At 41.9% G+C, this 20,058-nt stretch overlaps 4 protein-coding genes across 8 annotated transcripts; 2 read left to right on the top strand and 2 right to left on the bottom strand.

Moving 5' to 3' along the window:
• Positions 1 to 267: 267 nt before the first annotated feature.
• On the bottom strand, positions 268 to 3,149 carry LOC9638707 (pentatricopeptide repeat-containing protein At4g02750). Of its 2 annotated transcripts, XM_024667393.1 has the most exons (5): positions 1,022 to 3,149; positions 871 to 973; positions 717 to 816; positions 504 to 656; positions 268 to 368 (listed from the first exon to the last, which is right to left on the bottom strand). In XM_024667393.1, the coding sequence occupies exon 1, from the start codon at positions 3,141 to 3,143 to the stop codon at positions 1,137 to 1,139; it is 2,007 nt and encodes a 668-aa protein (XP_024523161.1). In that variant the 5' UTR covers positions 3,144 to 3,149; the 3' UTR covers positions 268 to 368; positions 504 to 656; positions 717 to 816; positions 871 to 973; positions 1,022 to 1,136. The 2 variants fall into 2 exon arrangements, with proteins under 2 accessions (XP_024523161.1, XP_024523160.1); XM_024667392.1 differs by having other exon boundaries at positions 286 to 656.
• On the top strand, positions 3,149 to 5,163 carry LOC9638706 (A-kinase anchor protein 17A). 2 transcript variants are annotated; one of them, XM_024667395.1, is made up of 8 exons: positions 3,149 to 3,588; positions 3,646 to 3,778; positions 3,830 to 3,962; positions 4,015 to 4,340; positions 4,454 to 4,541; positions 4,614 to 4,709; positions 4,770 to 4,882; positions 4,943 to 5,163. In XM_024667395.1, exons 1-8 carry the CDS (start codon positions 3,198 to 3,200, stop codon positions 5,082 to 5,084), a joined length of 1,422 nt encoding a protein of 473 aa, XP_024523163.1. In that variant the 5' UTR covers positions 3,149 to 3,197; the 3' UTR covers positions 5,085 to 5,163. The 2 variants fall into 2 exon arrangements, with proteins under 2 accessions (XP_024523163.1, XP_024523162.1); XM_024667394.1 differs by having other exon boundaries at positions 3,151 to 3,588; positions 4,764 to 4,882.
• Positions 5,164 to 6,697: 1,534 nt separating this feature from the next.
• Positions 6,698 to 10,905, top strand: LOC9638484 (demethylmenaquinone methyltransferase). Of its 3 annotated transcripts, XM_002993729.2 has the most exons (7): positions 9,145 to 9,460; positions 9,516 to 9,631; positions 9,691 to 9,740; positions 9,814 to 10,044; positions 10,099 to 10,263; positions 10,321 to 10,416; positions 10,478 to 10,905. In XM_002993729.2, exons 1-7 carry the CDS (start codon positions 9,204 to 9,206, stop codon positions 10,682 to 10,684), a joined length of 1,122 nt encoding a protein of 373 aa, XP_002993775.1. In that variant the 5' UTR covers positions 9,145 to 9,203; the 3' UTR covers positions 10,685 to 10,905. The 3 variants fall into 3 exon arrangements, with proteins under 3 accessions (XP_024523165.1, XP_024523164.1, XP_002993775.1); XM_024667397.1 differs by lacking the exons at positions 9,145 to 9,460; positions 9,516 to 9,631 and adding exons at positions 6,698 to 6,775; positions 6,831 to 6,936 and having other exon boundaries at positions 9,801 to 10,263; XM_024667396.1 differs by having other exon boundaries at positions 9,141 to 9,460; positions 9,814 to 10,263.
• Positions 10,906 to 11,809: 904 nt separating this feature from the next.
• LOC9638483 (probable protein phosphatase 2C 51) lies at positions 11,810 to 12,860 on the bottom strand. The gene is made up of 2 exons (XM_024667391.1): positions 12,504 to 12,860; positions 11,810 to 12,382 (listed from the first exon to the last, which is right to left on the bottom strand). Exons 1-2 carry the CDS (start codon positions 12,858 to 12,860, stop codon positions 11,810 to 11,812), a joined length of 930 nt encoding a protein of 309 aa, XP_024523159.1.
• Positions 12,861 to 20,058: the final 7,198 nt, after the last annotated feature.

The raw sequence follows: 20,058 nt of genomic DNA, 5'->3' as shown, positions 1-20,058 counted from the left end.
AGAAAAAGCGTTGCTGGCTTACTCAAACACACCAACTGAACGATATGACTCAATGACCTGTGAAAGTATTGAATGGTCAACTGTGGAACACGGGCAGCAAACCTGCACTGAGCGATTAAACAGCATTGTAATCGGACTCTCGTGACTCTGCTATTAGAAATCGCCACTTTGTGTTATGCACTTACACTTGAATGGAGGATAGCGGGCCTTTTAACGGTTCTCCAATCCAACGAGTGGTGCTCTGAAAGGATCCCCGCGGATAATGAATGAATATACAGTGAAACATACGTGATGTCGAGCGGCACGCCCCGCTGGTTACGAGTTTATGTAGTTTAGAGTCCCATACTCCTCAGTTGGGTACAAGTGGACTGTAAAGACAATCTTATGATACTCGCAAAGGGTACAAAACATATGCCACCATTCCCCATTGAATCACAAACCGGTTTACTGACTCTCCGGAAGCAATCACAGATTGAAGAAACACGAACAAAACCAATGCTTACCAGATATGTAGCATCTTCAGCTCTGCCTCCTCAAATTGCAATGGCAATCTAAGCCATAGCTGAAAGAAACCTCTTAGGATCCAAAACCATCCTGCTCCCCAGGCCTTGGAGAACCTGATTGACGCACCTCGCATAGTTTGCACAGCCAAATACCTTCGGAGTTGGAAATAAACACGCCTGGTAAGAACGGCAAGTCCACAAACAAACACAAACCTGTACTGATAGATGCGCAGCCCAGCTAAGCTCCTTCTTCAACACAAGCTCCGAATCGGGACGAGCAATATCGTCATCGCCATCCAGTGACTTACTCGTCCTAGAACAAAGAGTAAAATGAGAGAACCATTTGGAAACAAAGCGGTACACTTACCAACGACATGGCTGCTCCACTGCCTCGAGCTGAACACCAGGTCCGATCCACAAAACGGTGGAACCAAGTGCGCATTCTTACTGGGCCTATACTCCGGATGCGTCTGCCAAGCACACAATAAGAACACTAAGAACTTTGGCTAGAATCTTACCAGCGTGAGAACAATGAGACGATAGGCCTCCTCGATGTCATCCGTGCAAGATCACACAGCCGGCGTAGCGCGACTCACTGTTATTGCCAGCGCTATCCCCAAAAACCCTAAACCCTCACTGCCAATGAAGAGCGCTATAGATATTTGAGAGGAGCACGAAGTCGGATGAAACCCCGGACGATTCCTCCAATCCAATCACCCCGCGCGCCGCGCGCTGCCCCATTTCCATCTCGCCGTGGATCCGGCAAGCGCCAAGGAGCGATCTGCAAGCAGTGCTGTGCGGCAAGATTGGCATCGCTGCGACGAGATCCTCCGCCTCAAGAACACGCCCAGATCGCCCTAGCGCGTCCACCACGCAGTTGTAATGCTCCGAGCAGGGCGCCACGCCGTAATCCGCCACCATAGCCACGAAGAAATCGCGGCTCTTGTCTGCGAGGCCGCGATGGCTGCACGCCATGAGGAGGAGAACGAATGTGATGGTGTCTGCCCTAATCCCTCGCAAGCTCATCTCCACAAGCCCTTGGAACACCTCCCGGTGATGCCCATTCTGGGCATATGCTGCGATCATCGCATTGCAAAGAACTGGGCTTGGCACCCTCGATCGATCGAAGAGCTCCTTTGCTAGATCCACTCGCCCGGCTCGCGCGTACGCCGTGACCATCGAAGTCCAGGCTGCGATCGCGGAGTCCTCCCCCGGCATTGAATCGAACAGCGCCTTTGCTCGATCCAGATGCCCCAGCCGGGCGTGCGCGAAGATTATCGCGTTCCAGGACGCTGGATCCCTCGCTGGGATGCGATCGAAGAGCGCGCGAGAGAGATCGAGGTCGTGAGAGGATGACTGGAGGAGAGCGCTCCAGGAGAAGGAATTCCGGCATCGTATCGCATCGAAGATCGCCTTGGCTTGGATGGGATCCCCGGCGAGAGCGTAGCCCGTGACGATCGCGTTCCAGGTCGAGACGTTGTGCCTGGGCATCCGATCCACTGCCGATCTCGCGCGCTCCAGATCCCCTCCAGCGAACATCGCCGCCGCGATCGCATTCCAGGCGACGATATCGCGCGCTGGCATCGATCGGAATGCCTGCTCTGCGCGATCGAGCTGCCCGCCCTCGGCACACGCGACCACCATAGCCGTCCAGGAAACCACACTGGAATGGGGGCTTGCGTGGAAGAGATCTACGCATTCCTCGAGAAATCCATACTGGGAGTAGCCTGCGATCATCGCGTTCCAGGAGATCGCGTCCCGCGCTGGCATTCGATCGAAAGCCCTCTTGGCATCGGCGAATCGCCCCGTGTGGATGTAGGCATTGAAGATCGCGTTCCACGACACCACCGTCCGGGCCTCCAATCGATCGAAGACGCTCTTGGAATCGTCGATCCGCCCGGCCTGCGCGTAGGACGAGACGAGGATCGTGGATGCCAGCGCCGTCGCGAATGGCATTCGATCAAATAGAACCCTAGCGTCGTCCAGGCGATGATTCTCGGCGCATGCCGCGATCGCGGCAGTGCACGACAAGGCATTGTGCTGCGGCATCCTTGCGAGGAGCTCCATCGATTCGGCGACGCAGCCATTTGATCTATAGCCGGCGAGAGTGGCGTTCCAAGACACGATGTCTCTGCGGGGCAAAGAATCAAACAAACACTTCAAACATTTTAAATGCCCAGCTTGGGCATTTGCGGTGAGCAAGCACGTCGCCGCTACTACGTCCCATCTGGGCATTCGGTCGAAGATATTTCTAGCTTGCTCGATCACTCCATGATCGCCAAACGCCCGGATTAGATCTGTCCAAGTTATCTCGTCTCGTGAGGGCATTCGATCGAAGATCTCCTTGGCTTTCTCCAGATGCCCATTTAGGGCATAAGCTCTCGTGAGGATGTTCCAGGAGAAGAGGTTTGGGTCCGCGATGCTATCGAATGTGGCCTGGGCATCGTCCACGCTGCCGCATTTGCCAAACATCTCCACGGCCAGATTGGCGAGGCAGCGATTGTGCTTGTGAGCGGTCGACCCGATTGCCCCGAGGGCCTGGCGCGCGCGATCCAAATCGCGGGATTCGCCACAGCTCTTGATCAAGCACGCGAGCTCCTGCTTCAATCGATTCGATTCATTGCCGGGAGTTCTTCTCATAGGGCTTTTATTTTGCCCTACTTGGCTAGGGATTGATCGAGCGAGGAGAGAGCCATGGCGGAGCGCTTGGAGCACGGCTTGGCGCTGCTACCGCGGGTGAGATTGTTCCTCGTCTTTCGGCGGCTTGGGAGATCCGCTGTGAAGCACATCGATGAGTGGCTGCTCAAGGAATGGGTGAGGAGTGTCGTGAGGAAGAGCTTGAAAGTGGAGCTTGGAGAGAAGGATCTTGTCAAGTGTAGAGTGGAGGAGGAGGCAGTGACTTGGGAGCTCTTTGTGTGGGATTCTCAAGTGGAGCTTGCTAGGAAGAGCTGTGTTGGAGCTCTTGATGGTGTCGAGTTTATCATCGGTGGAGCCAAGCTGCGTTGTGGTGTCCAGTTCGATGAGAAGGATAGCTTTGCGGCATTGCGATCTTCGTGGGAGACGGTCTTTGGCAGTGATGTTTCTGGTAAGTTCTCTCAGTTGTTTGGAGGATTCTTGATCTATTCTTTTCGGTTTCTTTCAGATCATAGCTCCAACTTTCCAGATACTTTGGTTTTAAAGGGACTGCCTTCTCGGTGGTTTGCTGAGCCACGCGTTTCTACTCAAGCATCTGTGCTAGTAACTCACACAGTCTTCTCCAAGTTTGGGAAACTCAGGTTGGTCGTAGTCTATTGTTCTACAACCGGTTCTAATCTTCTTCTTTGCAGAAACTTGGAGATTGTGAACGAGAGTGACACTGGGAAAACTTCATCGCTACAGTGCAACGTATGGATCCAATATGAAAAGTATTCTGGATTTTACAACGCAGTGGAGGCACTGTGTGGCCGCTCAATGCAAAAGGTGAGACTTCTTAGTAACCTCTTGTCGTTGGTACTCACGGTGGTATACGCAGGACGGTTCAAGTTTCAAAGCCAATTATCTGTTGGAGTGGGACAATAGCTTGTTCTTCAGTCCTATGAACATACGAAAGCGGCGTTTTGATAAAGAACACGCACTGAAGCTTGCGAACGACGCTCGGCTAGCTCAAGCACAGAAGGTGGCGGAGCAACAGAGAAAAGCCGAGGAAGCACGAAAGGCAGAGGAGGCTAGGAGAGCGGAAGAGGCTAGACTTGCTGAGGAGGCTAGGCTCGCAGAAGAAGAGCGGCTGGCGGAGGAGATGCGAACGGCGGCGGCCGAGGAAGCGGAAAGGTTAGCCAGAGCTGCTGAGCAAGCTCAAAGGTGAGACAGACCATAGCCGGATTGCCGTAGTTAGTGTTTGCTAAGCTGACTGGATGTTCAGGTTTTGCAAATGGTGTGTGCGGCTTGACGCGAGGAAACTGGTGTGGTGTTAGGGAAGAGGAGGAGCGGCGGCGAAACGAGGAAGAGGAGGAGCGATTGCAGCAGCTTCGGATCTTGGAAGAACAGCGGCGATTAGAAGAGGTTCGTCGTCTTCTTTTCTTCTTTTCTTTCTCCACGTCCTTGAATTTTCTTTTGTTTTTCGTGTGTGCATAGGAGCGACGGAAGCGGGAAGAAGAGGCCGCTTTGAAGCTTGTTGAGGAAAAGAACCGACAGATTCGGGAGGCAACGAGAAAGCTGCTAGAGGAACAGGCAAGGCGGTGTTTATTCTTGTCTTTCGTGTGTACTAAAGGCCATGTCTCCCAGGAGCAGCGGAAAAAAGAGGAGCTGCGAAAGCAGCAAGACGAGGTAAAGAGGAATCAGCGAGAGAGGCAGGAGAGGGAAGCTGAGGCCAGGAAAAGTCGCAGATCCGAGGGAGCATCCGGGTGAGTTTTCTCCTAAATTTTCTATCTTTCCGGTTCTTAAGCTGTTTAATCTTTCTTCAGGATTGAGCATGAAAGATGGCAGCTCTTTTTGAGCGAGGGAAACGAGCCGTGGCCTTTAGTCGAGCAGCCAGAGTCGAGAAGCACAAGCAACAGCCGCGTGCCATCGAGAAGGCTGAGAAGTATCATAGTTTCAAGTAACTGATGAAGCTATATAACATCTCTGTAGATCTTACATCATGGGATTAATATATTCTCCCAGGAAGCTTGAAATTGTCGAAGTATATAAGTGTTCTCCCTGGCTGTTGTTAACTCTTTCTTGGGTGCTATAAGTATGTTCTCTTTTCCAGGGACAGAGCACAGCACCCATTCCTTGTCCATATCAGATCCTTCCCAGTTAAGCTGAAGAAAAAATGCAATTTTTCACCTATACTTTCATGCTTACTTTCAAGTTTGAAAGTACATCTTTTCTAGTTTGTGTGTTGATTAACTTGCTTGGGAAGGATTTTGTCCCTGGACAATAGAACATGGAAGAGCAATTGTGTCCACTAGAAAGGAAGTTAAAGCTTTGGAAGATTTGGAGATTTGGTGTCACTATATCCATGCTTGGCTTTGGGGAGATTGGTGTCACTATGCATGGGAGAGATTGAGACCTTGAAATTGTTTTCACATAGATTCTAGAGACTAAGGCTTGCAAAGAGAGGCAATGCATATGGGCTGTTCCTTTGGAAAATGTTTGAATGTTCAAACTAAAAAAATTTCCAAAGTTCAAACTACAAAATGTTGTAATTCAAACTGTGAAATATTTTATAATTCAACCATGAAACATTTGTAGTTTGTGCCTTGGTACATTTTCTAGTTAACCCATGGAGCATTTTGTAGTTTGAATCTTTTTGGAACACTTGTAGTTAGAATCTTGAAATATTTTGTAATTCAACCCATGGGATATTTTGTAATCCAAACTCGTTGAATTATATAATGCCGCACTGCATTGGTTTGGCATGCAAATAGTTCTCCTCTCCTGAGAAACTCCACGCTTGTCGTTGTAGATAGTCTAGGCTAGCAAATTCACACTTTAAAATCACTTGTGGAGCTTCTTGGCCTCTCTGATTCCATTGCGAGGAAACACACTCAAGTGGTGGCGTTTGATGCTGCTCTCTAACACCATTCTAATTGCTCTCTTCCCATCGTAAATCCTCTTGATGTTTTTTTTTTCCCTCTGCACAGCAGCTCCATCTTAGTCAGAACTCCATTGGTGGGCTCTTTCCCCCCTGTGCAACCGCTCACAACTTGAACTCCTTTTTAAATATCCAGAAGTCTTAACGTGAAGAAGTTCAAGAATCGTTACATTTTCAGATCTGAAAATGAAGCGATTCTTGCAACTTCTGCACGTGTCGAATTCTGCATAGGCGTTTAAAAACCCATTTCTACCTTGAAACAACATTCCATCCTATTCCCAATTCTTGATTGCATAAGAAACAAGATTCATCCAAGCTTTTCATGAAAGCTTAATTGTGATTCTTCACAGGCTGTTCGGTTGGCGCGCGGATCCCATGGCTTCTCGCGGCACGCCTGGGACTCCTGGTGTACGAGCAGCTGAGATGAGCATCGTGGCGGCACGGTAAGAATATTCTCCATGTACTTGGCCAGAGAAATACGATGATCTTGCGGCGTTGCCTCGATTGGGAGAGGCGATTTTCATTTCTAGCAGAGAGGGAGTAGCAGATTGAGCCACATTTCACGAGCAGTGGCCAACGATTGGAGGCGCGGCCCGTATGAGGAGGACGCATTGAAGCAGCCGAGGTACGAGCTCTTATCCAGGCTTGTAAGTGGGCTCATTTCCATTGGGCCGCTCTTTGCTGCGATGCAATTCGCGGGGCGCCAGGTTTTCCTTCGGTAAAGATTTGAAAGATTTGTATTGAGATTCATTCTTTTTTCTTGTAGCATCCAGGACTGCAGAGAAGAAGGGAATTCCATGGAGGAGTAAATCCTTGATTCGGAAGAAATTAGAGCAGAGAAGGAGCTGGTTGAGAACAAGTCGATCGTGTATCCCGAGTGTAAGTGTTTATGGTTGTGTTCGTTTCTAAATTATCTCCAGAAGTTTCACGCTTATACCAACGGCAACCTTTGCTGGGAGGTGACGCACGAACTTTCTTTGATTTCTTTTGTGACTGATAGCTACAAAACCAGGATCATGTCTGCGGTGTCAGGCAGCTGAGGTACCCACAATGTCGATGGTGAGATGGGCGCTTCCAGCCGCAGAAACCACGGAAGAAGCACTAGAAGTGCTCAGGGAAACTGGATAAGAGCACTTGAGAGCTGCCATAGCCAGAACTCGGTCCTCCCAGTCTCTCAAGTTTTGGACGTGGGATGTTAAGTGTTCCTTTCTAGTAAATAGTTTTCGTTCTCCTGCTAACGATGGCTTCCAGTATCCCCCTTTCCTTGCCGTTGCCCAGCACAAAGAGAAGCGCAGATTGCTGATGGCAAGCTCCAAAGGAACCCCCTGCTGGCAGCATGCAAATGGCGAACACACAGGATTTCCTTCGTTCGCGCACCTTTGACATAGTGGTGTTCATTGCGTATGTGGTAAGTGAAACTTGCTTTTCTTTCATAGAACCAGATGACGAAAGATGCCTTGTGCTTACATCCATGAGTGTCCGGTTAATGTGAATAAAGAGCTTCTAGAAGAGGCATATAAGATTTTCAAACCGGGAGCACAATTGCAATCACAAACAATTCAGTATGTTCCTTTCTGTTTCTTTTATCATTCCACAGCCACCTGTGTTATTTACACTTCAAAAGTCCACCAAGCCTTGGCTTGGATCTGGAAGAGGCAATGCACGAGGCAGGATTCATTAGATTTGCTCGAGATTAACTGATCCCAGGCACAGGGACTGTTCCACTTGATTGAAGGACACTTAATTACAAAGTTTGTCCACCTTGATCTTTTTCTCTTAACACCTTGGGTCTTACATCAAATAATCAGTTGTTACCCTCTACATTTAACAAAGGGACTAAAACAAATGGAAGTGATGAGGAAACGAACCGACATATAACGAGGCGATGTTTATTCTTGTCTTTCGTGTGTCAGGAGCAGCGGAAAAAAGAGGAGCTGCAACAAGACAGTAAAGAGGAATCAGCCAGAGAGGCGAGGGAAATTGAATCAAGAAAAAGTTGCAAATCCAAGGGAACATCCAGGTGAGTTTTCTATTGTTCTCTATCTTTTCGGTTCTTAAGCTTTTAATCTCTCTTCAGGAAGATAGCAGCTCTTTTTGAGCGACGGAAACAAGCCGTGGTTGAGAAGCACTAGCAGCAGCCGTGTGCCGTCAAGAAGGCTGCGAAGAGAAGCATCATAGTTGCAAGTTATTGATGGAGTTATATAACATCTCTGTAGATCTGACATCGTGGGACTAATACAGTTCCCAGGAAGCTTGAAAGTGTAGTTGAAAATATAATTTTTTCTAGATTTTAGATCTGAAAATGTGTAAGGCTTCTGGATATTTAAAAGAGGCTTCCAGATGGATGGGGAAAAGAGGATGCTAGAATGGGAAGATAGTTACAACGGTCAAGCATAGTTCTCAAGAAGACCCCTAGAGGAGAAAACTAGATTTACCTATTTGCATGTCAAACAAGTATTCAATGGGTTTAAATTAGTTCAAACTACAAATTGTTTTAAATCTCTTTGATTAAGACCTTGAAATTGTTTTACCCAAATTCTAGAAAACTTCATGGATGACTAAAGCTTGCAAAGAGATGATCTTTGTAGTTCAACCCAACCCTTGAAATATTTTGTAATTCAACCATTGATAGGTATATTTACTCTTCTCCTCTACGGGTTGTTCTTGAGAAATTCTATGTTTGATCAATCTTGTCATTGTAGCTCTCTTCCTATTGTAGCATTTAAATCCTCTTTTCCCCACAAATCCATCTTGCCCTCTTTCACCTCTTAAATATCTGAAAGTCTTAAACGTCCAGAAGTTTCAAGAATTGTTTACATTTTCAGATATGAAATGAAGCAATTCTTGTGACTTTTGTTGGTAGCGTTTAGAAACCCATTTCTATCTTGAAACAACAATCCAAGTAACTATAAAAATCCAGTAGATTGTTGATGTGAATTCCTGATTGCACAATATTTGTGATTCTTCACAGGATGTTCGGTTATCCCGCAGATCCAGTGAAGGCCTCCATTGCGATCTGGGACGAGCAGCTGAGACGAGCATCGTGGCCGATTTCAACAATAATCTAAGAACATTCTCTAGCCAGCGAAATGTAACTTCACACGATGATCTCAGCTCTGGTATTTTAGGGTTCTTGGGCTTTAACCATGAGTTCCGCGTGTGTCTGCGGCGTTGCGTCGATTGGGAGAGGCGATTTTCATTTCCAGCTGAGAGGGAGTAGCAGATTGAGCCACATTTCACGAGCAGTGGCCAACGATTGGAGGCGTGGCCCGTATGAGGAGGGCGCATTGAAGCAGCCGAGGTACAGTGGCGACGAGCCCTTATCCAGGCTTGTAAGTGGGCTCATTTCCATTGGGCCGCTCTTTGCTGCGATGCAATTCGCGGGGCGCCAGGTTTTCCTTCGGTAAAGCTTTGGAAGATTTGTATTGAGATTCATTCTTTTTTCTTGTAGCATCCAGGACTGCAGAGAAGAAGGGAATTCCATGGAGAAGTTTGTCCTCGCAAATCCTTAACTCGGAAGAAATAAGAGCAGAGAAGGAGCTGGTTGAGAACAAGTCGATCGTGTATCCCGAGTGTAAGTTCTTCTTTCCAGCTAGAGAAGCTTTCAAGTGTTTACGGTTTTGTTCGTTCTAGATTATCTCCAGAAGTTCCATGCTTATACCAAAGGCAACCTTTGCTGGGAGGTGAGATTCACGCACGAACTTTTTTTTTATTTCTTTCGTGACTGATAGCTACAAAACCAGGATCATGTATCAGGCAGCTTCCGAAGCTGAGGTAGCCACAATGTCGATGGTCAGGCGGACGCTTCCAGCCGCAGAAACCACGGAAGAAGCGCTAGAAGTGCTCAGGGGAAACTGGATAAGAGCACTTGAGAGCTACCATAGCCAGAACTCGGTCCTCCCAGTCTCTCAAGTTTTAGACGTGGGATGTTCGGTTGGTTTGAGCACAATCTACCTTGCTGAAGCTTTTCCTTCTGCTCAAGTCACTGTGTGTTCCTTTCTAGTAGATAGTTTTCGTTCTCTTGCTAACGATGGCTTCCAGGGGCTAGATTTATCCCCCTATTTCCTTGCCGTTGCCCAGCACAAAGAGAAGCAGCGGATTGCTGATGGCAAGCTCCAAAGGAATCCCATCCGCTGGCGTCACGCAAATGGCGAACACACAGGATTTCCTTCATGCACCTTTGACATAGTGTCCATTGCGTATGTGGTACGTGAAACTTGCTTTTCTTTCATAGAACCAGCTGACGAAAGACATTGTGCTTAGATCCACGAGTGTGCGGTTCATGCGACTAAGGGACTTCTAAAAGAGGCATATAGGATTCTCAAACCGGGAGGCACAATTGCAATCACAGACAATTCAGTATGTTCTTTTCTCTTTCTTTTATCAGTCCACAGTAACTTGAATCTCTTTGTTGTTGCAGCCGAAGTCTAAAATTCTGCAAAGCCTGCCACCGGTGTTATTTACACTTCAAAAGTCCACCGAGCCTTGGTTGGATGACTACTATGGCTTGGATCTGGAAGAGGCAATGCGCGAGGCGGGATTCATTTGCGTTTGCTCGAGATTAACCAATCCCAGGCACCGGACTGTCAATGGGACTGTTCCACTTGCGGGTAAAGCTGAGGTTTAACATACTGGAGCTGGAGCATCACACAAAGGTTACTCAAAACTTTGCATCGTTGGCGTGCCTTGACAAGATGATCCAGCAGCAGGAAAAAGAAACCTTATCTTTGTGAAGGACACTTAAAGTACAAAGTCTGTCCACCTTTAAAGGTGCCAAGAGTGCTCTTGTTGGATGTTCTCTTTTTTTCTCTCGAGGCTGCTTGTTGGATCTTCACGAGTTTCGGATTACACCTTGGGTCTCTTAACGTTCGCATCTAAAATAAAGGGACTAAGCCCCGCATTAATGCCACAAAACGAAGAATTGAGCAGACCGAGGCCCAGTTTCTTGCTCCGGTTTTACTTGAAAAGAGGAAAAGTATACTTAACAAGAGAACCAAGCAAGCTGCTCTACTCCTCTTCGAACTCCATCAGGCTCATCCACGATTCCAAAGTGCAAGATAAACGAGTTGGCCATGTTAACCACCCAAACACTGTTCGACCCACAAATTCACAATGTCCTCACCATAAAACACAATCTCCCACTTCTCTCCCTGCCTCTTGGCGACGAGCACTCCCTCTGCTATCGTGAAACTCACCAGCATCGAATTCGCTCACCACCAAACCGATCTAGCCAAAGGTAGCACCTGATAGAACATCCCAGCAATTCGTTGGCATCAACCCGAAAAACTCGCCAAGAACCATCCCACAGGTTGTATATTGCGATCCTCTTGGCAAAACGCCACCATCTCACCGTGATCCAGCGCCGGCATATGAGTCCATCTTTCTGGGCAATCGTCGCCCCTCCTAGCCGAGTCGTAGACTTACAACGAGAGCGAACGCATATCGAAGCTAGCAATGCAGAACTCTGGCGTTGATCGATCCCTCTCGCGGCTGTACACCACCAAAAACGTCCGGTCGCTGGCCAGTGGACGAAGGAACTCCCACCGGGGAGGAGTTGAGATCGCTGTAGCGCCACACGAAGATGGAGAACTGCCGGAAGTTGACAATCTCCATGTCCTCGGGGAGCGTTTGGAAGTGGCGCCACTTGCTGCGCGGGGAATGGTGTCGCGGATGCAGAGGTGAGAGATGCAGAGCATATTCATTGCCACCAGAAACAGAAATTTAGTCAGATGCAATCGATGATCGTTAGAATTCATATTAATTTGACAGCTACAAGAGTGAGATTATCCTTTGTCCCAGCCTGAAGTGCTGTGTCTATCACTTTCGAAGGAATCCCCTCGCATGCTCCATTCCTAATTGCATTGCCAACGACTTCACAGACACCTTGAAATCTCAGCTTTTCGAAAATCCCATCAGATCCAACCAAAAGGTAAAGAGGTCTTGGCCAGTGTTGCCTCAGGTCATATACTGTGAGTTCCGGCACTGCGCTCATTCCAAACGCCTTGAGATCACGATCACCTATAGCCCTCGACACCTCAAACTCACCAAACAGCTTCCCGTTGCTGTGAATGCTTCCACCAGCTTCCTGGATCCGGTTCCTCTCGTCCTCCCAGTACGGATGATGGTCACGCGTCAGCCTTACACAATCCGCAGGCTCCATACCACAAAGGATAGCCCTCGAGTCTCCAAGGTTCAACACCACAAGGGTGTGGCTGGTGACAGCTGCAACACAAGCTGTGGTACCGGCGACAATTCCATGCTTTTCCGATTCCTTAATGAAGGCAGCCTCCAGTTCTGAGACTGCAGAGGACAGAGCGGCCATCAGCTGCAATTGCAATTGGGTGTTGTCGTTGCTTTGGTTCAAGTGATAGTTGAATCTTTCGTAAAACCAGGTCGCTGCAAAATCGCTTGCTTGTGATCCGCGGTGGCCATCAAAGACCGCAAACAGTCCCACCTTTCCTGGGATCGCCAACAACCTGTCCTCCTGGTATGCTCGCTGTCCCCTGTGACTCGCTGCCTCCCACATCACCACGCTTCCCATTTCTGTCTAGCCCTAACCTTAATCGTTTGAACTCAAAACGCCAGGAAAAGGTGACTATGTTAGCACACCTTGTCTTCATCTTGGTTGCCGCGCTCCAAGATCCTCTCACGATTTCTCTGCCTCGTCTACGCCTAGTGAGCCTCGCCTGCTGCCTGGAAGAAGCCCAAGAGCTATTGCAAACCGCTATGTCCTCATGCGATCCTAAAAGCATAAGTGACCCAAAATCAAGAATATCTCCCCTTGGTTCTTTCTTCTGTGGCATTTCATCAAACATTGGACGCTTCCAAATATCACTATGCCACGAGCTGTAGCGCTTCTTAAAACGCGGGTACAATCTTGTACCACCTTGATCTCAGTATGACGGTTATGAAAGAACTTGACCAAGACAATCTCGTTCTCTAAAATAAAATAAAACTTTTTGTTTAGCATTTTTCATTGCTCTCTCCAAGAAGCCTGATTGGGGCTTGACATGCACTGCTGGCAAGAGCAGTATATTGGTTGCTGACTGCAACTTTGGAGTCAAGTGCTATCAAAATATAATTCTAACAAGCCCATTGAAAGAATAATGATGAGAGAAAGGGTGTTACAAACACCTATTATGCAATTCATATTAATAGTCCTACATGTTCTTGGTGGAGGCATCAGACGAAGTTGTAAGCTTGCTTTGGTCTCCTGCTAAGTAAGTTCCTCTCTTCCACAAGTTCATGCTTTTGGGATTCTGGCTTTGAAGGGCTATTGCTCCCAGGCATATAGACCTAAATTTGATTAAAAATTTAATCAAAATTTAAAGTGGAATTCATGTTCAAGATAATTAAAAATTCCATAATGAAATTTTTGCTAGAATTCTTTTTACAATTTATTCGGATTAAGAACCCAAAACTTAAGCTCAAGCACCTGAGGCACCTGAGCTACTAAGCTCAAGCTGGGCTGGAACTCTTGACAGCACTATTGTATTGAAGGTTTTTATGGTTTACAAGTGTGTTTAAACAACCAAAGAGAATAATTCAAAAGATGATTTGTATAAGTTTAAATATAAAAGGAAAGGATCTATGAAAAAAATACACCTCTTTTTTCAAATTTTCTAATCAATTAAAGATTTTATAATACTTTAAGAAGTCCAAACTTAATAGTTTAATATGTGGTCTTAGCTTACTCCAGATATTCAAGAAAGGAAAAGAGATCTAACAAATAAAGTTTCTAAAAGGTTGAAAGTTTCCATAGCCATAGTTATTTATCTTATGTAATTTAGGGTCATATTAGATAAAATTCTTGGTAATTTTGAAGTCTTGGGTATTTATTGGTATTTTGCAATAGTTAGCAAGTATATGGATATGATATTCAATGCTTAAGTGTTTCAATTAGTTCTCACATCTAACAGTTAATAGTAATAATTGATTGTCATCTAGGATAGTTGATTATTTTTGTTAAAATTTCTGCTTGATTATTGTTGATGATGGATAATTTGTCATTCTTTGGGATGTAGATTCTTCTTTGATAATGATTTTGCATCTCTATTAATAAGATGATTGATAGTCTTTTGTGATGGTGAATTGTTATCTTAATAGTTTTTGGCTTTTTGCATTACCACATTTTTTGTGATTTGCTTATATTGGTTTCTTGGGTTTGAGATATCTATAAAGTGTTATTAACACTTGCTTGAGCAACTCTAATTCTTTAGTATTATTAATTATAATTTAATTTGACTAATTAGTGCAATAACTAACATGAACAAGTGTTTGTTAGCCTTGTAGCATTCATTTTGTTTTGTTAATTATTACTAATATTGGTTTTGATAGATTGGGATGTGATTTAATTTTCTTTGAATGATACATTCATGAGTTTTTTGCTTGTTAGTTGATGATATTTTTTTACTTTTTGAGTTGTCTTTTATAATTTTTCTAGCATGCTATCTAAAATCTTTAGCAGTTAAGTTTATAATTGAGATTTTTTTGTTGGTATACTTACTATTGAATGTTGTTGGATAATTCATGATTGTGTAAATGAATTTTATATTTATCTTAGAATATACTTACATAGAATATATATACTAAAGAAATTACTTTCCATATTCATTATATAAAGACAACTAGAGCTTTGATGTCAAAGAAGATTTATAAGACTAAATAAACTAATTAGGATCATTTTATTGTGTCATATCATTTTATATCATATCATAAACCAGATTAAAATGAATAACTATTTTTATAAGATTATTTATTTATTCTACCTCCAGTATATCTTTACTCTTTTTTAATTATACCAAAATATTATTATCCATTGCATAAATCAATTTCTTTACTCCGGTTATCATTATCAAGCCAAGCATTCACATAAAATGTTTGAGGGCTATCTCTTGCTCCTGTAATTTGTATCCACTCAATATACCAATCTTGATATCGACCAGCATTATCCCGTTGTATAATCATTCTACATATCTTATCTTCATTAGGTAAACAATCTCCCTGAACATTAAATGTGTCAAGCTTGCATTTCTCAAAATTATCATCTTTGTTATCTATATTATAAAATGGTAACATACGCCCTTCAAGAGAGGAAAAAAAAATATCAATATTAGCATCAGTTCCTGCTCTGTCTAAACATCCAGTTTTTACCCTAAGTGTATAATCACACTAGTTAAGATTTTCTTAAGTTAGATTATGCACATTAACTGGACTTAAGTATTCAAACTCTTACCTTACTGCTGTATACAAATATGATAAAATATGAATACAAAAACATGAATAGAATGTAGTGTATATGAATTGTCATTAGTATTAATTTTATAGAAATCTCATTAATAATTCAGTTTTATACTAAAACAAATTTATCTTATCAAGCCCAGTGTTAAACATAGGATAAACTCTTATATTAAGCTACTAAATATCTTAATAATATTATTATTTTATTATAATAAAACTAATATAATGTTTAAATATTTTTTCCTTCAGAAATACACTTGTTCTTAATATCACTACTATTGCTAATTAATAGAATATTCAATGCTTCATACCAATATTAAAGCTAGCCCTCTTGAGGAAAAATAAGTTGCTACATATTGTATTGAAGTAACACTTGGCTTGAATGTGTATACTAAATAGTATATGCTATTAAAAGCTTAATAATAATACCATAGTATTAATAAATTGCATTAGTAAAATTTAAAAGAACCTGATAGAGAGATTGATAGCGCAACAAAAAGTTTCTAAATCATTTTTTTTGTCAGAGAGAATATTTGATTAGGTGCTTAGTTTAAATTATTTATAACTTAATAAATGAGCTATAGAAATAACTTTGGCTTCAACTGAATATTGTTAATATTAATACTAGCATTGCTCTTTTATTAATTAAATACTTAGTATGTTGTTTGATTTCTTTTATGCTACTCTTTGTACTCTATTATTAATGATGACACTTACTCATAGATGAGGACACCCATATGTCAGTAAGAATAAATAAGAAATGAAATATTTTATACACTCAAAGTGTATTTGTTGAAGTATATTTTGCCATCATTATCCATTATAAGATTTGAACCTCAAACCTTTGCTCGTAAAATTTGAATTCAAGACATAATTCAAGACTGAATATTTAAGATTAGTGCCTAAATTAGCTTAAGGTAATTAAAAGACTAGAGTTTTCTTGTATACCTATCCTTTGATGTTCTTAATTCTATTTTAAAAGGGTATGTAAACAACTTTAATTGTCTGTTTACAATAGTTTATTTAAACTTTAATGAAATATTTAGTTTATTTTCTTGGAACAAATTAGCACGTATGCAAATCCTAAATTAACATACTTGACATAGTGACGAGAAACTTATATTGTTACTTACACTTGCTAATGTTGGGAACTTTTACAATATTAAGCTTAGTCCCTCAATACTAACTATATAATATTTTACCATATCCACCAAGACACCCTCACTATCATTCTTAATGTGTTGGTCCTATTTGGTCCTAATGGTTATTTATAGAAAATGTCTAAATTTGCTAATGAGGCATATTTATAAAATGTAGAGATTGTCCTAACACAATAGTGTGGATTATACAATCTATCAATAAGTTTTCATGATTATCCCAGAGGGGTTCTAAATATATGGTAAGGATAGTAAATAGGTCAAGCATAGCCGACTAACTTGCGGCATAGTTTAGTTCCATGTTTATATTCTTATTCTTGTTTTATGTTTAACTTGAGTTTATCCAAAGCTCTATACCACACTAACTGGTGGAGTACTTATATCTTCGCATTAGGCCACCAATATGCTAAAATTGTGCCAAGCTTTATTTGGTTTCATTTTATGTGCTAATTTTAGCATTGTGATATTAAATATCTATGTTTCTTTACTCCTTAGCTATACACTTAGAAGCTATTTTGTGCTCTAATTCCTTCGTTCCTTAGGGAGTTTAGTTCTGTTCTTTTATTTAATGGCTTAAGGCCCAAGTTTCACTCTACTATAGGTTAAAATTCCACTTCATGGTTATTTTATATTAAATCACTATAAGGTAAAAGATGCACACTATATTGATGATGGTAAGTGTGATCGTTCACCAAAATGAAATAAAAAGGAAACACATTATAACCTTCTACAATATTTTATAAAATTTTGAATAATAAAAACTTTAATAAGATGTATGAATGCAATGTCATTTAAACAACTAATAGTTGGTATGGCATAAAAAATCTAAGTTTGTTTTAAAATCAATTATAGTGGATTTTACTTAGTTAATAACATCATATATAAGAACATTTTGAGTGAGTAAACAATTTATGTTAACTATTGTTGTTATACTCTTTCAAAGGATGGTTTTTCACTAAGTAGAGGCCAAATAAAATAAAGAAGACTTGTTATGCTCAATTGAGTGGTTGAGTGCTTGGGTGTAAGCAACCAAAGAGAACGACTTAAGAGACAATCCATGGGGTTCAAATATAGAAGGAAAGGGCTCATGAATATGAGTGCACCCCCTTTTCCAATCGGTTAAAGGTCTTGGGATATTTGGGGTTAAGTGTTTTTGGGTTTGAATAATACTAGGTTGGGTGACCTCCCGGAAAGTCCAAACTCAAGAGCTTACATTGGGGTGTTAGGTTTAAGAGATGCTAAAATATGTTATCATTCATTTCTTAGATTGGGTTTTGTTCTTATAGTTTTTCCTAGGCATAGCAAAGAGAATTGCACAAACATCATTATATTTTTCTCTTTCAGAAACTAATATGTTTATAAACTTTTCTTTTGTAAGCTCTCTCTTTAGAATAATTGTAAAGACTATATCATCAAATACCTATATTGTATTAACACTTTAGCAATATCAACCTTTTGCCGTTATAACAATAAAAGAAGAATATCAAAAAGGACTCGTTAATAAATAATTTTTGATACCCATAATCACATTCACAACATCTAGCTTTAGATCTCACCTCTATTCCATGATATTAATGTCAACTGCATCAATTAAAAAATTATGTAGAATGTAGTAAGTGTAGACAACATCTAGAGCAATGTTAAACTGCATTCTCAACTTATGTTCCAAGATTTGAAACTTTCTTGTAGAAATGAAAAGAAAAAAAATTAAAAATAATAGAGAAAACTAAAATGAAGCTAAAAGATATAAGACATACTTTTAAGCAAGCCAAATCTATATTCCACTACCTACCTTGCTCTTAAGAGCTCTTTGTTCTAAAAACACTTGGTTGCATTAAGATTTACTGATCGTCAAAAATGACATTATGATCCATAAACAACATAGGTAACCTTTGTCACCAAGGAGGTATGATGACAACACAAGAAGATCTAGATGAGCTTGATTATGAATTTCCCTTATTGGAGTTTTTCGGCTCTAGATGGTAGCTACACTGATAGGAATGTCCAAGTCTAAAAGAAGCTCTAGATATCCTCACATCTCAGATTGTCATCATTGTCAATTGCTAGTATCTTGCCACCGAGAGAAGTATACCAAACTGAATCCATAGTGCCAACCATGACTGCCTCTAGCTGTAAGAGAAGGTTGGTGTAGTTCTAGACAAACTATCTAAGCTCTCAAGTTACCTCTTGGGAATCGTGGTTGTCATCCTCAAGTACAGATAATGGTGGTGGATCATACTTAGGAACACTTGATGCTACCGTGTGATTACTAGCAATAACTGCCTTGAGCTATGAGGGGGACAAATCCTCCAGCTCAATTGGAGTAACAGGCTACAAGAGAAGATTAGCTATATTTGGAATTACCTTTTGCAAGTCATGCTTGTCATCCTTTTCGAGTATAAGTGCATCATACTTGGGAACAGTGTCACTGTTGGCAATCACTGCCTCGAGCTATGAGGGTAGTGCTAGGAAATCCTCTACTTTCTTGTCTGCTGTTGCAGCAGGAGTCTACCCATATGAGAAAAATATCAAGGAACAAGAAAAAATGATAGAAATGAGGGAGCAATACACACCTTCAATCTTGTTGCCTATGTGCTTGCCTATGTTGGAGCATATCACAACTAAGAGAATGCCAATGCTAGAGCTTCCATCATAATAGGGCATACTATGTAAAGTAATTGATTTAGAAAAATATCTTTGTCTATGACTTTGATATTATCCATCTATTAATTTTTGAGTTTAGGTTAGTAAAGGTAAACTGACTTTAGCACTTTGTATGCATGATGAAATCTTTAGTCATGGGATAACTATTGTTAATTGATCGTATAATATATCTTTCTCTCAATGTTCCTAATTCTGTTAAAAGGGCATAATTGTCTAAACAACTCTAACTACCTGTTTACAGTAGTTTATCTAAATCTTACCGATAGGTTTAGTTTATGTTCTCAAAAGGGTTGGAGCCTCTAGCTTCTCTTTCTATATCATATACAAGTAGGGGTATATAATATTTTATAAACTAGGTGACACCTAAAATAGCAAGGGTGGTTAATTCTATTGGTTATTTCTTTGTTAGTGATAGCCAAAAGGTGTTTAAATTGTAACACATTTGTGTTAGACAGAGAAATTACCCCCTAATTCATTTAAGTTCATACATTTCTTACAAAATGTGAACACCATAAATTTTTTCTAGAGTTCTTTCTTTGTCGATGGTCTAAATTAGAGTATGCATCGATGAGGACATCAATCTTCCCTAAAGGGGGGACAATGTCATGAACGTGACTTTGGGTATCAAAAATTATATGTCAATGAGTCCTTTTAGATATTCTTCTTTTACTACTATGGTAGTAAGACGTCAGTATTGTTGGACCCTCTTGTTCAAATGTTAGTAAACTTAATTTAACATCTATACTTGGCTAAACAAGCATAAGGAAGGAATTCTAAAGTATCTATTTATCCAAGCATATTTAGCCTAGTTTGTTAATTCTTTTTTGCTTTATCCTGTATGGCTTGACAAGAACCTTTGCAATATTGAGCTTGGTCCCTCAATACTTATTAAGTGATAGCTTATTATGTCCGTCAAGACACCCTCTTTATCATACCCCAT

Source organism: Selaginella moellendorffii, unplaced genomic scaffold (genome assembly GCF_000143415.4).
Source record: "Selaginella moellendorffii unplaced genomic scaffold, v1.0 SELMOscaffold_170, whole genome shotgun sequence".
Classification (NCBI taxonomy): domain Eukaryota; kingdom Viridiplantae; phylum Streptophyta; class Lycopodiopsida; order Selaginellales; family Selaginellaceae; genus Selaginella; species Selaginella moellendorffii.
Note: the sequence above shows the minus strand (reverse complement) of the source record. Positions and strands in the feature narration are given on the sequence as shown.